At 40.4% G+C, this 17,657-nt stretch overlaps 1 protein-coding gene across 1 annotated transcript in view; it reads right to left on the bottom strand.

The window, feature by feature from the left end:
- LOC104927979 (receptor-type tyrosine-protein phosphatase S) overlaps positions 1-17,657 on the bottom strand; it is a 151,796-nt gene that overhangs the window by 104,069 nt on the left and 30,070 nt on the right. Inside the window, exon 2 of the mRNA XM_027290252.1 lies at positions 6,222-6,446. Coding sequence (XP_027146053.1) covers positions 6,222-6,318 — 97 coding nt within the window. The 5' untranslated portion in view covers positions 6,319-6,446. The remainder of the gene's footprint in view (positions 1-6,221; positions 6,447-17,657) is intronic.

The following is a 17,657-nucleotide window of genomic DNA, read 5'->3' on the forward strand; positions in this document are numbered from 1 at the left end:
GCTAAGAAACTTAATTATGTCACTAGGAAATGTATTCCCTTGTTTTAAGAAAATAGATATTTCAAGGCTCAGGAATACATGCAGTGAGTCAAGACATGATGTTTTTGTGCACATCCTTCCCCATTGCATCATACAGTGTGCCATCTATGTTGACTGCACTCCAAACAAACTCGCAGGGCTCAGACTTTGCAGTCCATGAGGGACTTGTGGCAGGATGTGGGAACCCAGTATAAAATAAGTTCTGGAGTGTTAGTACCCAGAGGTGAAAAACCTTGCCCAACCACACTGCTGTCAAAGCAAAGCTGCATTTCTTATAAAAAAAAAAAAGTGGCACACTCGTAATATGCGCAAATTGGTCCCAATGAAACCATTGTTGAAGGCTAAAAGAAAAAAAAAAAGCAAAAGACGCTAAGAATCTTTCCACACATTGGAAATAAATAGGTTTAAATCCTCAGAGAGAAGGGGGGGAATTAAGCTTAAGTGTGTGTCTGATTTCAAAATGACACAGAAGGTGAAATGGGAACAATTTAGTGTTATTTAGAGACTCACTTGAGGAAATTGACACTTTTTGGCTCATTAAATGAAAAAGGACACCTCCAATTGCCAAAGACGTTTTAGGTCTGAACAAAACAAAGGACGAGAGAATAAATAAAATGGAGGCAAGACAATCTTCTATCTGTCTATTAAAAGACTGACTGAAAAACACTAAGAGTGTCCTTCTTCAAAGTGAAGCCGTAGACAAGGGAAAGCCTCCACCTGTGCAGTCTAAGAAAGATTTGAAAAAAATGATTGGGCCAACAGGCATCAAGGAATATCTTTCTTTGGGGCAGATTCAAAAACCTTTGAAGATCTAAACTTGCTCATCAAACGAGGTAATTTTAAAAGCCAAACCTTGGCTGTGTGTTGAATTCATTTTTGCTGGATAAAACAAAAACAAACAAACAAACAAAAAAAACATTGAGGGATAGCGCTTTTCATGCACTTCAGTCACTTGTATTGTTCTGTCAAACCTGTAGTACCTGTAACATTGCTCAAGCGACAGGAGCATGTTACTGAAAAGAGACTGAGAGAGAGTGAGATGAAAGCAAAAAAGAAGAGATCTAAGCGTCAACCACAATGTGGCTGCGAGTTTGTAGGACAGCTATGTCATCCATACTATGATTAAATACATTTCAGTGAAGGAAATTACAATATCTGGATTTTCCTTGATATTACTGACACAATAATATAGTCTGATATCTCTGAATCAATTTGATAGTGGATGTCCATGTATGTACGCTGTCATTTGACCTGTGGCAGTGAGCCATATGGGCTAGAGCTGCACAGTTGATTGATAGTTTACTCTTCAGACACTGTAAATCATTTCAATAGGGCTAAAGAGCAACACTGTTCAGCCGTCTTGTATGGCAAACATTAGTACACACCCTGCAAATACTTCGACCCCATGTGCACCTAAAGCTCACACGACTTTTTGATTTTTAGCTTCTGTGGTGGCAAATTCCCAAAATTGCTAACAGAATTGTAGCTATTTCATATTTTAGAATATGAGAAACTGGGGAATACTGACATCCTTATAGTGAGTACAACAGCAGGGGGTTTGAAGTCTTTCCAAAAGACAAAAGAAGAAAAGATTCTTGCGTCACTAAATCAAATTGTTCAAATTGTTTCCTTCTACCACTCTGAGTGCAGCTCTGAGAATTCAACCTATAACATCCTTCAGAATGTAGACAGTGCCAACAGGCTACTTGACGTAGACCTGTAACTCAATTAAAAATTAACTTGTTTTCTTCTCATTTGAGAGAAAAACAGTGGATACAGTAAAGCGTGGGGCCAAGCATGGAACAGCAGGGTGCACATAAAATTGAATCTGACAGAATTAACTTGACAGCTCAAACATAATTTGACTGGAAAAGATAAGGAGTGAGGGAGGGAGAAGAAAAGACGCAGAGCAGTAGAGAGAAACAAGTAGAAAGAAACACAGACACTGAGATGTAGGGAAGAAGAACAAGAAAATAATGGCTCCACTAAGGGGCTTCATTTTTTTTCCGAATTGGCAGCTTCAAAGGTATATAAATAATTGAACACTCTCACCCCGTCACTGTGAGTTCTGTCCAATTACTATTAAGACTACTTTGCCAAGAACACTACAGGTAAGGACCTTAAAAAGCTGAAAGAAAGGAAAAGAAAGAAGTGAGGAGGAGGTGAAAGGCCAAAGAATTGCTGCCAAAGAACCTCCCCATCTCCTTGCAAAAAAAAAAATCCCAAACCCAAATACAAACAAATATTACAAAACAGAGTCACTTAGCTCACTCAAAATGAAGAAAATGCAATATCTTACGAATGAAATGTCTGTTTTCCTCCAGTGGGGAAAAAAACAACTGAGGCGTATTAAAACACTAGGCATTAAGTGGAATAATCAGGAAAATATGGGACAGTTATCTTTTTTCCTTCATAAAAGAAATACTGCTTCTTGTTGAACCTCTATAATCTCCCAAAGGACAACAAAAGAGCACGATTGAAAAGACAAAATTCACTATCCCCATGTGGCTTTTAAAACCAGATTTGAATACCCAATGACAAAACTAAACGACTTGTCATAATGGGAATTGTTAATAGGGGCAGAGCTGTTGGAGCCGAGGTTTGTTCGAGTTATTATGGCCCCTCAAAGGTCTCGGAGTCTGATGATGCAAGTGTGTGTATGTGGCCACTTTTTTGTGCATTGGCAACAGTGAACACCATGGCAACTCTGTCACCCCACAGCTCATAAATCAAAAAACTAATTTTACAAGATGGTATTCATACGTCTAATAACCTCAGTAATTACCTACACTTTCAATATTCACTGATACATTTTTAATCAGCCTCCCTGACAATGTCAGAAACACAACCTTTTGATGATTGAAGTAAAAAATGAAATACACCTTTTGACAGCTGTGTTTGAGTCAGTTCTTTTAACCAGTACAATATAATATACTGGTTTACTTAATTCATACTTGTGACTTTCAATTGTGTTGAGTCTTTGTTTGATGCTTTTTCTACTTTTAATCATAATTAAAAGCACCCTGGTTTGCAATTTTGCATAAATTCTATAAATAGTTGTCTGGATTTGAATTGTTAATTTGCCACTTAATGTCCAATAATAGAAAATAACTGTTGTTAAAAAATAAAGGATAAACTTGTTTGCACTTCAAATATTCTGGAGCAAAAAAAAAAAAAAAAAAAATGGTGAAGGCTTGCTGGTTTAGTCTTTATCTTTGTTGCTATCAAAGTATCATCATTGTTAAATATTGACACTGGGTGTCAGAGTATGAGACAGCTAAGCTGGGTTATATAAATATGAAGTTAAGTTAAATATTTCTTTTGTTGTATTTTGTGTTGACTAGGTGTTTACATTACATACTTGTATTTTTCTTTTGAGTATTTATGACCTCGTTGATTATAGGCTAATGAGCTGAAACGTCTAAACAAATAATAAATACATATATGTATAAATATCCCAGTTTTACTCATAAAGAGAATGCACTGCTATCTAGTTTTATAGCTGTGCTACAACAAATATTATACATGCACTCACTCAATATTGTATAGTCACCTATGACAAAGCTCAGGTGATACGTCGTACATTAGAATAACACACCCTTCACACACACACACATACACACACATGCACGCATGTGCCTGCATACAAATTCCATGCAAACATGCAGGCAAATATAGACATGCACAAACAAGGAGCCATGCATTATTACGGTTGGGGTGGTGGGATTTATTGAGCCATCTTTCTTTCTCTTTTGATTAAAAATGTCTCCTTCTCACTGTGATTTATGAGTGTAAATGGAAAGGGACGGAGGGCAGAGACACTGTGATTTATGAGTGTAAATGGAAAGGGACGGAGGGCAGAGAGAGTGAGCAAGAGGGAGGGATGTGAGAGGAGGGGATGACATCATGCTTTCAGCTGGGCCTTTTTTTTTTTAAATAAAAGGGTGAAATCCACATTGTGTCTGTGAGAGAGAAATTGTGTTGATACGAGGTAGGGGTTGGCGTCTTTGCCCCCCTCCCTTTCCCAAATCCTCTCAGGACCACTGGGCTGTGTGTGGTTGTGTGTGTGTGACTGTGCACGTAGGTGTGAAAGACAATCAGAGAGAGCAAAAGAAGGTAATCTGTGAGTGTGTGCATATATTTCCAAATGTATTAGTGGGGCAATGGAGAGAGTGCATGTGGTGGGTGTGTGTGTGTGTGGTCAGGAGGGGGGAGTACGAGAAAAAAAAACTAAACAAAAGTGTGAACATGAGCAAGAGACAATAATAAGACAGAGTGAGAGAGCTCGACAAAAACAGCGATCATATCCACAGGCAGAGCAGACAAAGACTGGCAGATACTGACAGATGGGGAGAGAGCCCTGCTGTTAGTGAATTTGTGTGTGTGGAAGAGAGAGTGAGAGATGGGGAAAGCTAATCTCCATCAAAGATGAAGCAGCCTGCACTGAATGTTATTTAAACCAGGGTGAGCAAACAGAGGCTGTAAATAAGTTCAAGTGGAGGAAGAAAAACTGAGTCCTAACATAGCGGGCAACTGTCCCAATGCACAACATGTTAAGAGGAGCTTTTGCACCTTTGCTTTCGTTTAATTGTCAAAATGAGTGTGTGGCCCTGTCATCAGCGTGACAGAAAAGGCAAGAACAAAGACATCTGTTTGACATCTGTCTTGAGTGCAATTTCAGATGTTTTCAGCCAGCTGAGCTGAAATACACTCAAATTATGCCACAAGACACTCAAACCACCATGCAATCAAGAGTAGACAGCTCTGTTGCAACATGAGAAAAATCAAGTCCTCCTCATGCTATCTTGTACCACTGAGAACACACTCACTGAATGTCAGAAACTGAGTCGAGCGAAGAAACAGACGGAGGGAACAATGCAATTTATCTTTCATATTATCTAAGATAGACAGAAACTGTCACAACTGCCTCAAAAATCCAGTCCACACCCAGATTGTTAGTTAGAATAGTATGCCTGAAATGTCACACTGGATCAATAGGTTCTTACTTCACATGCCATTTTAAGACATATTTTTTATTCTCTTGTCCACAGTTTTATAGATTCTCTTTCTTTAGATGTTCCTCATTTCATTATAAATTTGCAGACTGCATCTAGTTTGGTTTGTTTGTTTGTTTGCAGCTGAAGATAGATAAATAAGGCGTATATTCATGTTCCTTTGGTAAAAACTTGTTTTTTTATTTTTTATTTAAAAGTTATTTTAAGAAACCAGAACTAGAACTAGTTATTTATTTTTCAGGGGTGAGAGAGGTCCAATCAACATGAGACAATATCATAGCCCTACCATTCCCTCGACACATTCAATATGTTGCATGCAGTGCAGGAGTCGGCTAAGACATGCATGCAAACAACCATTAACTTGTCACTGTTACACTCCAACGTACATGCTCACAATGATCTACAGAGACACGCACATTCACCTACTTAATTCTTTTACATACTCACCAACACACTAACCCACACAAACACACAGGCTTTACAAACAACGAAACCCAAGGGGGAGCTTCCCCACCTTGCCATCACTCTTGTGCTATTTCTCTGCAGAGCCTCCTCTTTGTTTTGTCTCCTTAATGCTGCTCTAAGCCCATCTTAACGGGGAAATGGTGCAGAACAAATCCTAAGCAGGAGTTGACAGGTTGGGATAAGAGACTACTGACGATCCTCTGTTACTAAAGTGGAAAGTTATGGAGGATAATTTATACAGACACGCCTCATGTCTAAATGGCGAATATTTCTAGATATCCATGATTTAACACTGTCTGGGTTTCTGATCGGTATCATGTAAAAATCTGATATCTGAAAAGTCACATGTTCAGTCTTTTCATCTCCATGTCTCTGAACAAAACCACAGCCGTCCTACATGCTCACTCATCGTAAGTACAGTACAAAGGCGAATGCAGATGTAAGAAAGGCACTTACTCCTACAAGTCAAACCATGCTCTTGACATTTTAGTGAAATTCCTAATTTCTTTTGGCTGAGGCAGAAGCAGAGGAAGTCTATAAACAAAAGACCTTCTTGAGATGACATCAGCCTTTTCCAAGATAAGAACAATCTGAGATCATATCATCATTGTGTATCAGATATGAAAGGTGAATCTCAAAGGGGAGCTGCATAGAAAAGCTGAGATCAGTACTGGCATGGCTCGTCCGTGTCTTGATACTTACATAAGGCGTGGGAGCCGGTGAGCAGCAGTGATAGCAGCAGAGTGGTGACAGGCAACAGGAGTGGCAAGGAGAGGCGAGGGGCACCACTGGTGGCCATCTTGGCTCCAGTAGGGAAAGGGGGGCAGGGAGGGGTGGGTTGGGACTGATCTTTGACCTGGCTGGAGAGCCGAGGCCCCCGACTGCACAGGGAAGGTTGGGTGTCTTCACGCAGGACGGCTTGGCACTCTGCAGAAAGACAGGAAGATAGAAGAGATTTCCATTAGAAACCTTTTTATGAAATCAGATCTATAATCATAGTAAACATTCATATCTGAGATGAGATCACAGACACAATACATTTCCCACAACTGATACCTGAAAACACCCCATAGACTTAAAGGGAAATGACTACCTCGAATTTGCATACTGTGACGCTGAGGTAACACAATATAAATGATTGTTGTTACAAGTTCTACATGGAGGAAAAATGCCTAAAGAAAACAGTGCCAAACTACATGTATTCCTTTGGAACCTTATAGCCAGAGTCACCCAAAATGAGAAGGTGATGCTCCCATCGACAGGACAAGACTATTGTCTAAAGTGCCCTGTGCCACTTTGCTGCACTCTTTACAACACCTCATCGCTGTTGCTGACAATAAATGAGGGGAAAGATAATAGCGTGTCGCTGACACTACTGGAAGCAAAGTGTCACATACCCCAAACTCTGGAACCTATCTTGCTACTAGCATCTTCTCATGTCTTTTAATAAGGAGGGGAGTCACTGTTTTCCTTCTTTTTTCCCCCCTCCTAATCGCCTGATCGTGTCGTTATTTGCTTATCTCATTGCCTTGTAATTACACAGGCACCCAGTGATATTCCAGGCACCGTCTCTTTGTTTTAGTCAAATTGCCATTAATCCCCCAAACTACACGGAGGAGACTGGGGACACCTCCCACCACACACACACACACACACACACACACACACACACACACACACACACCGTTTTTCTCATTGATATGTCTGGTGCAGCACAGAGACACCACCAAGTAGTTATACATACTCTTTAATTAAGAAGACATGAATAAATGGACAAAGAGAGAAGTGAGAGAGGTCCATGACATGAATGTAATGAGTTTGTCAATTTCATTTTCCTATTTGGACATGTATTCAGCTGACACCCTTATCCAGAGTATCTCACAGCAAGCTGATTCAGCAGGTAAGTTTTAAAAGGTGCAGGATCTTGCTCAAGGACACTTCAACAGAAAGCAACGTCTGTCTCAGCAATCAAGCTGTAAACACGAAAGCACAAAACTGTCCATTCTCAGAGGACCCAAATCACAAGACAGCCCAGGTTCAAGCCCCTGTGTCAGTAAGCATCTGCCTTGCTGTAGTGTCCTTGTGCAAGACACTGAACTCCCCCCAGCTCCAGGGATGCTACTATTCAGCTGAGCCTACATGAGGGGTGAGGGCGACTCTTTAAAAGTGAGATTAATTACCTGCACACAGGGTGGTTAACAGGGTTCTATATAGCATCTGTGCAGAGACGGTGCAGTTTACCGTGGACGCCCTAAAGCAACTTTTTGTCTGGCTAACCTAGAGGTTAAAGATAATATTCTGCCAACACAGGTTTACAGTTTGGATCCATGAAACAGCCACTTTCAAACTGTCCCTGAACACTTCATAAAACCTTACGCACTAACTCACTGGAAGTTGCCTTTGATAAGTGTCAGTGGCTGAAATGTGAACAGAATGTATTTCAAAAATAGCCTAACTGACTGACAGTTACAATCTCCATCATTCAGATGCAATCAGGATCAGAAGCACATGAACAAAGACAAAGTGACAACTTCACAGGCAACTATACCAGTGGAATAAAAGGATATATAGCCAGAATATATACTAATAATATAAAACTGTAATACAAGTACCTCACTTACATAATTTTTTATAAAACCTTATACATAATATGTTTTTAAGTGTAGAAATGGGGCCAACAGTGACTAAACCTGCTATCTTGGCCTACAACAGCTTACATCACCATAATTCAATAAAATCGAGAAAATAAGTATTATATCATTTTACTCAAAAAGATGAGTATGTCAGCCATGTCAATCTGCTAAATAGTCTGAGGAGTTCAAAGGTTAATATATGCTGCTGTTTTACAGGCCTGGGTTTGTGACTGTGGCCTTGTGAGAGGCAGAAAACCACAGCTAATTGCAGTGTAACCAAGCACCTCAGACAGCAGGCATATACAAGCGCCCCACCCTTCACAGCTACTGGACCAGGTTCTTCAAGTGGCTAAATGAAACATACAGACACATGCAGGAGCAGGCACACTTAAAATTAAAAACCACAGATGCGTACAGCAAAAACCCATATGACACAAACACAGACATATAGTGTAAAACTACTAGCCTCTAAACAAACTTTTTTTTTTTTTCTTTCCACATACGTATTTCGGAAAGAGAAATTCAAGAACATCTGACACGTGCACACAAGAACACAAAGAGAGAGATCAACAATAGGTCTTTTGTGGTGACGCCATGCCAGAAAGGAGTGGGTGTCTTTCAGAAGCTGAGTTCATCTTTCAACACAATACTATATCCACACGACCAACGTGCGTGTCTTTGCTCGTTGTTTTTTTTTTTTCTTCTTTTTTTTTCTTGGCCTGGAGGGCAGGTGAAGTCACTGACAAGAAGGGAAATACAGATACGTGAATAGAGAGAATAGGGGAGTATCAAATTGTGCTGGGGACGTCTGAATGATGCCCCTATTGTTCAAATTGTAAACACTGGTGTAGGTAGAGTAAATCTTGCCATGCCTGTAGGGAATTACTCTATCTCTGCTTACAAGTTGCCTATAGGTTATGATTTATGGCCCTCCCTTAAGGCATGGCTTTCTATTTCCACCTTTGGTTGCTATACAAACTTCACAACACAATTACAACCACTATTGCTCTTGAAAAGCCTTGGCAAACATAACCTAAGGCTCGGTGTGGGGTCCACTTTAACCATAGATCCCGTCTACGCAGCTCAATGCTGCCTTTTTTTTATAAATACAAGATAGAGAACAGATAAAGTATGTACATAGAAATGATACATACATGCCTAAACATATTCTTTTTTCATACCTGAGGGATTGGAGAATCTTAAAGCAAAACTTTAACCACAACAACAGATGCAGCTCTAAACACAGATGCCAACAAGTCGCCAACGCAGGGATGACACGATATGGGAAGCACGGCATGTCTCACATGCTATTAGCAACTCCATGGGAAAACCAGCTAAAAGCATTTATCACTTCCTCTCTAGAAATGGGCAGAGAGTGTTTAGCATTCTGGCAATGGTAGCAGAGAGGGCAATCGATTGATAAACCCTCACCATTACCTCAGCTGCTTCCACATTCGAGGCTGTGATTTAAGAGGAAACTACTAATGGTCATGTTTTGCAGATTTCAATGTGACTGATGACTGCTACAATTTAGTAATTTCTTTGGGTTCAGTCCTCTAGTGAACTTAAAATAAGTCTATTATAGGTTATTCCCACTGATGGGTAATGAATATATTTTGAAGCTAAAACAGTTTCCCCCTTTGAAAACTGTCCATAACTCGGATACTAACCAATTGCCAAGCTTCTGTATTTACAGCCAAAATGGCAGCACAATTTCCACTGAGTGGTGGCAGTCACTGGCTATCAAGGACTCTCACTTTGACATGGTCAAGCTTTAAATTCAGACCGTTTCTCCATGTAATATTGATACTCATGCATTTGATTACCGAGATTGAGGAACGCAGCGAAGGGAAGGAGAGATGGGAATTTTGCACCATAAGCATGAAATCAGAGCATGGCCAGTAGATATAAAACTGTGTGCACATGCATAGATATACACTTGCCACAATAGGCCAGGAGAAACTAGTGAATTTATCCTGAAAAAAAGTGAAATCAAAGTGAATGAAGGGACAAGTGAGTACATGAAATTGTTGAGAAAAGACCATAGAATTCAAGACACCAAGGCTACTTTATACACACTGTACAATTACAAAGAGTTCTTCCCGTACACACACACTGTAAAAATATGAAGTCATATTTGAGGAGAAAAACAACTACTTATCACCTGAGGGACCACATTAATAATCTCTTTTATGAGGTGGTAAGAGTAACAGTAAGCTCACTTCACACACAGCTGAAAAGGCCTCAGTTTGGTTGGGCTTGATGATCAAAACTGAGTGTTTGATGTCTAGAACTTCAAAAAGAATAATATTATTTCTATGTTCCAACTTCTTTTGGGAGAAGTTGGACTTTCCACAGGAGTATGTTTTTCATGCATTGTTTGATTTCTGCGGTGTGTGTATCAACAACATCTAATTTTTGGCTCCAGGAATCTGACAGGCCATGTTTACAGTGACTCCCTGCTGAAGCCTGGTAGGGATGTTGTTATTTCTCCAAAGATGTATACTGGCTTCTCTGCCCTATGAGGAACTTTGAGAAGGTTGTGATGAACTGCCATGGAAAATTCTGTCCAAGTGTCACTGAAAGAGTAAAGAGTAAAGTCTAATTACTAATAATTTTCCAAAACATTAACTCACATGTTACAGAAAATCTTAACAACATCTGATTATTTAATATTTGCCAAATGCAGAGCGACATAGCCTATTCAGAGTTGATCAGAGGTCACTGTGTTTTCTGATTCAATGTCTCCCACCTACACAAAAGCCTGACTGTCTTTTAAATAGCAAGATATATTAAAAAGCCAATGGTTCCATTTATTTGAGGGCCACTTAAGCCATTTTGAACTCTTACAAATAAATTCCTGAGAAGTAGAAATGTGAATGGGTGTAGCAAAGGTGTAGTACATGTCTGTTAACATGTTTGTGACAAGTAATGTAATTCTGTCTTGGTTAATAAGTGGTTAATACAAATGGCTAACTTAATGCTTGCCGCTACTGGCATCCAGAGATCTGACTGACCTTTCAAAACTGCACAACAGTAGTTATTGTCTGGATGCTGTGTAATGGCATGTAATTTGCTCTGTGCATGTTTCAGACTTGCAACACTTCCCCACAGTTCCCACATCTCTGATACAGACAGTAGCACACTGAAACATTATGCAGAGCTGCAGTGTGGTAACACACTGGCATTCTGGAGAGGAGATGGAGATCACGATGTCTGAAGTCTGAACTTCACTTGAAAAAGGAGGATAATATTATTTTCTTGGACAATATTGTGTTGATTTGAAAATGTTTTAGTAAATATAAAATCCACAGGAATGCCATGAAATGACTTTTTATTATTGATTTTTGAATTAAAAGAAAAGGGCTGCAGAGTAAATTGTGCTGTTTTCTTTTGGATGATGATGAAAAAACACAATTTCCTGAGCGAATACTGCCTTTTTCATGGCCCTCTCTTAACTCTGCTATCTGCTGTTTATGTTCAGCGTTCAGCCGCTGTCTCTCCCCCTGCAGTCTTTCACCTTAAATGAAGTTTTTATGCATCAGCTGCAAGTTACAGGCTTTTACCTTGACCGGTCTACTGTCTTTCATTGATTCACAATACCAACACTATAACTATGTAAGATGCAGGTCCTTTATATCAGTGTGTGGCACATATGTGTGTATGTGTGCTATGATTAGGTTATTTGTATGCGTTGTATGCGTGCAGTGTCTGTGCTTGTGTATTTGTATCTGAACAATTTGTCTGTGTTTTGTTCACATTAGTATGTATTTATACATGTATACATAGTGTATATTTACATGCATAAATATGTAGATATAGTACTTTATATTTGTAATAGTTTGCATTTGCATGTATATATAGCTGGTTTTATCTTCATAATTTAGTGTGAACTCATTTTTGTATACCCATATAATTCTTTTGTTTATCTGTGTGTTGCTGTTTGTCTTTGTGAGAAGCAGAGAAATACCCGGATACACACCTCGACCTCAGCTGTAAAACAAGCCCATATCAACCATCTGTTTTTCACCATGTTGAAATTCTAACAGTATTGATTCCATGTGTCATTGATAATGACCCCCCCTACCCCCTCCCTCAATCTCTCTCCTTCACTCACTGCACCTTTTTAGTTCTCTGCATCAGAATTTTGGCTGCATCTTAAGGAAAAGTCTACTGTGAGGGAAAAAAAAGGAAATTCCAACCGGCTATGTATATGGTGAGAGACATATGGGCAGTATGAGAGAGAGAAGGTGGGTGTGAATAAAGGTGTGTTTGGTTTCTAAATATATCCTTCTGATCAAACTAGGTGTCCTTCAAATCCTCCATCTCTGTTTTCTTTTTCTTCATATAACCCCCTCCCCTCCTCTTCTTCATTTCCTCTCTCTCTCTCTCCCCTTCCCCTCCCCCCTCAAACTCATGCATACTAAACTATGCTTGCATTGCAGATGTTTCGTAGGGAATCACATGAATTTGCATGGAACTGCAGGACTATTATGTAAATGTCTCAGTGTGTATCTACCTCCCAGCTTCACTCTTTTTTCGTTGCCATCGACTCCATCCTGAGAAATCCGTGTCAGAGGAATTTGAAACAGGATGCACCTGTCATTAACCAACATTTTAATTACTTAACTTTGAATTTCATGAAATGCAACAATAGAATAAACTGCACTCAACTTTAAAAATGCAACAGGTAGTAAGGTCTGCAAACATCAGAGCCAAAGTGTTCTGACAACAACTGTGACAACCCTGCATACCTGATATATTACTTAAGAAATCCGAGCCAGAGGAAGAATAATTCCAGTTTTAGATATAGTAAAGTACACAATGTTCAAGAAACATTAGGATGCACATTTTTGCAGAGACACTAATAATCTCAATTGGGTCTCCAGTACATCCAGGGACACAAAATTAAACATATGACACTTTGCCACCCTGAGTACAACCTTGACTGATTCTTACCTACAGTATAAACTCCAGAGCATACTACATGTGAAATATATTTTCTGTTAAAGCAACGCATGAGCACCTTTTAAAGTGAAGGTTGTTTGCATAGGTTGGGAGAACTCCACCACTATGACCTCATTAAGAGATTGCAGAACGCATTGCCCTGGCAACCTCTCCTTGGAGTAGCTTTCCCATGAGCCTTTGCCCTCAACTGTTCCCAACCTCCCAAACCTAGAAACGGTGCTTGACACCTCAGAGACACCTTGTGTCGGCCATCTGCTGTCCCCCAGGGATTACCATAACCTTTCTCTGGGATCTTATGAGCTTTCTGAGCTCCGGTTTGCCTTCTAAAAAAGATTTTGCTGGAAAGAACTGCTTTACTTAGGAGTTGACAACTTTTCTTAGGAAATAATTTCTGATGTGAAAGTATAGACTTTTCAGGGGCACTCTTAAGAGTATAAGTCAGCCCAAAACTCAAAGTTGTTCTTTTTAAAGCTCAAAATCATCAGTGTGTTGTGATTTTTTCTGATCAGTGGTCTGGCTGCCATAGTGATTTTTTAGGAAAAAATGAAGACTGTTGTGTTTCAGTACTTCCAAAAAAGGAACTGGAGGTTTACAGAAAGATTTGGGACCAAATTACCAGAAGCCCATTGAATCTTCAGCCTTTTGTTTTTCTCCAGGTGTTGCCCTGAGTTCGATCGCCAGGAAATAGGTTTACTCTGAGCATTATGAGGCTGCACTGTCCTTCCAATAAACACCCAGGGCTGTGAGGCTTTTAGCTGAAATCCACCTTGGTTGAGGTTGAGTGCACAGCAGCAAGCATCAGGGTCGTGCAGCGCGAACGAACGGATTGGCAGCTGGGAGGCTTGGGTGGCAAGCTGACCTCCTAAATGCAGACTTTATTGCACAGCCATTTTGTTTACCACTGTGGGATGACACACTATCTGTCTCCTGTGTAATCTCGCCATACTGTGACGCCACCAGCTGGCAGACAAAATCCACACATACACACACACACAAAGAGAAATTGTCCTGGTCTGTCGCGCTGGCTGCCGAGGATCATAAAAGCCAAAGGTTACAGGTGGCACTGTCTGTGATGGCCACATTAAGTCTAGGTAGAGCCGCTACACATTATATATAGGGGAGGCATTTAATTATAGGACACAGTACAGGTCACAGTTGGAAGCTGGAGAAGGGAGGCGAGACGGGGGGGAGGGTGTGAGACAGTCCTTGATAATGCAGAGGCAAGAGAGACTGTTGTGGCTGGAAAAAGGAGGGGTTAAACGCCCTTTAAAATTTGCCACAGGAGTCGGGGAGAAGGGCCTGAAATGCAGCTGGGACAGTTATGGAAGAAGGCTTCATATTCATTCTGGTAAAGGGATGCGGATGGGGGAGAAATAAGATTATTCTGAGTGATCAAGGAGGAGGCGGAGGAGGAAAAGACTGGCAGATCAGGGTGTTTAGAAAATGTCTCTAGAACTCGTCTGTGTAATTGGCAGGGCTCACCGTGCAACATTTGCTGTGTGGTTTGAGAAGTTTCATATCCAAAATGAGATACATATCATTAAAAAAAACACCTACACACAAGATAACTACTGGCATGTTAACAAAACTCACAACTGAGTGAAACTGGAGCTATCTTTGGGCTTTAAAAAGTTGAAATCTAAATCTTCCATTATACAGAAGTGAGAATCATTTTTAAATGCAAAGTTTTGCAAATACCAGATATGAAACTTGGTTTATTTTAAAACTTATTCTGCTGTGCTACTATAGGGACTGTAGGGATATAGAGACAGGTGTTTGTGGGCCTGAGGTTCAAGTTAATGATAGATAACTTACATGCTGTGCTCCGAGAAGTATCATCATGATTTAATAAATTTCTAAGATATAAATACAGACAGGACCCTCAGAGAGCAGCATCCAATAAATTGGGTCTTTTCAAACTCTGGTTTCAAAATGTATTTCTAATTTCTTTGACAGCGATCATTCAGTTAAATAGATACAGGGCTGCAGCTTTTGCTGAAGCAAGGCTGCTTTTTCAAGGCTCATATCTAAGGCTGCTTTTGTTCCGGCATCTGTCTGATTAATCCTGTATGTCTCAAGAGTGTGTCAAGGGAGAGAGAAATAAACAAACTTGTGCGTTGACATAAAGATACACACTTATGTAGGAAAACACACACTCGAACACATGGGGGCTAAGTCTATTGCTTCTGTTGATAACAAACCCTGTCCTCATCAAGGGTGGTCATCAGGCTCCCTTTTTTCAGAGAATTAATTGAAAATGGAGTTAATCCTGGTAATTTGCTTCTGAAACTGGCCAAAAGCCTTTCAGCTGGCTAAGTAGTATTTAGTAACCTTGCTGTGAAATCTCTAAGATGAAATTGTATTCACGTGTGATCCGAGAAGGTGTTTTTTTTATCTCATTATCGACGGAAAGAGGGAGTGAACATGACAATTATTGATCTCCAGTAGAAATTTGCATTCCTACCGCCATCAAGCCAGCAGGTACTGCAGCAGAGACATTAACTTCACTTAACGTACCACAGATTCACATTGCAGCCACTTGGTATTAAGTTGCATACACATAATATTTTAGTTACTATGTCTCCACACTAATTTTCAAAATGACACTAAATTGCTGTATTTTCATTATGGTTGATTAAAGTGACTGAATCTGATTATATGGTTTAATGTACAAGAAGAAGATCAGCATGCTACCATAGCAATTAGTGTTGCAACTATCTGTGCAGAAGGCTGTGGTTAGAGCGTGTTTGGGCTGGAGGTTAGGGGAGTGTCTGTACCTCTGTCAATCACACAGCATTGTAAAGAGCAGAGACAGATGGCAAGGTTGACCTACACTCTGTCTTTCTGCCTGTCAGTCCACCCATCACAGTCCCAACACCAGCATTACCACTGAAAGCCTGGGAAAGACAACTGTTTTTTTACAGCCTTTAAAAAGAACTGAGGAACAGACAGCAGCAAATGTGACTTTGACTTGGGCTAAAAAACAAACAGAAACAAAAAAAAATGAGAAAGACGAATGAATAATAACACATCAATCAACACATTACATAAATAGAAAATGTAAATTGGTGAAAAAAGCAGGTCACCATGGACAGTCACCCAGTAGCTTGCCATGTGAGAGTTTTTACAATCCAAATATACTTCTTCCAAATTAACTGTAAACTGAAAAAAGTGAAGCGAGATAATAGGCCAAAAGAACTCCATGTGCAGACAATTTCAGTAACTTTATATTTGGAAGCCGTGAACTGAAAAAAACAAAAGCCCAACGAAAATCCCCTCAGAGTTTGTAGATAACCATCAGACAGCCGAGTATGAGAAATCCTGTGTCCTCAAGCCGCCTCATGTGACCCGTTGAACAGTTAGCCAGTGGATGGCAGATGCTGTACGGGTGGGGGTGGTCAGTGGGAAGTAATAATGTGGCATGATCCATATTAATGTATTTCTCCACAATAAACTATAGAAACACAGAGCCAGCGTTGTGCCTTACTTTCCTCCTACCCAACAGCATAAAGAGTTTGTTTGTGTGGCAGACAGAAGGTTATTGTGGACGACGGACATGCACATGGGCATGAGCCAGGAGAAAGGCGGTGATGATAACATAATAGTGTTTCCATGAAACTCGCTGATACACACACACCCTCAGAAGAAGAGGCACATACAGTGGCCACACATGCATGACCTCCAACATGTGTGTCCAATGCTTCTCTCTCCTTCACATTCACTTCAGTGTGTCTACAAGGTCAGCAGTCCCTCCTTTGAGCATCCCTCCTATGACCTTTTCACTCTGACGGATGACCCTCCACCATCATCATCCCTTTAAACCCCCACAACACTGCATCGCTTTGTGTGCCATTGACTTGAGAATGAATTTCAGAGGGGCCGAGAGAGTGATGGGAGCTGGGGAGGGCGGTACGGTGGGGAGGTGTTGAGGTCAAAGTTGAGAGGTTAGACAGCTGGTAAACCTCTTTAAATCCTCTTTTTTTTTTTACGCCACAAATTCCTTCACAGCAGGGTATCTCTAACTATAGCCATCCAGCTCTGCCAGATTTAACTGTGTAAGTTAGGGTTTTGTAAACCTTATATATGTGTGTGTGTGAGTCATGCTATGGTATGCATATAAAATGCCATATTTTTAGCAGACTGCAGAACACAAAAGTAAATTTATTCCGCGGTATTCAAAACAGCAACACCCCAGTAATGATGGGGTGGGTGGGGGGTACCGGGTTTGTTTGTTTTTCCGCCTGCGGTACCCACGCTGATTTTAAGTGGTGGTAGAGTGGGTGGGGGGGGCTTTTAAGTCCTGCAACTAATGCATAAACAAGACCCCTTTCTCTCTGTCTTTTATTTTCTCTCTGTGTGTTTGTCATTTTACCACTTTGCACACCCATGCTGTGTGTATTGTTGTGCTCTATGCCACACTGCATGGAGTGAGGGGGAGAGAGGGAACGAAACAGAGTGAGAAAGAAGAGGCATGTAGCGCTGCTCTCCTGCTATAACTTAAAAGGAATGTGACACGTTTACCCAACCACACACACAC

The sequence above is a fragment of the Larimichthys crocea genome, chromosome XVII, assembly GCF_000972845.2.
Source record: "Larimichthys crocea isolate SSNF chromosome XVII, L_crocea_2.0, whole genome shotgun sequence".
Taxonomy (NCBI): Eukaryota; Metazoa; Chordata; class Actinopteri; family Sciaenidae; genus Larimichthys; species Larimichthys crocea.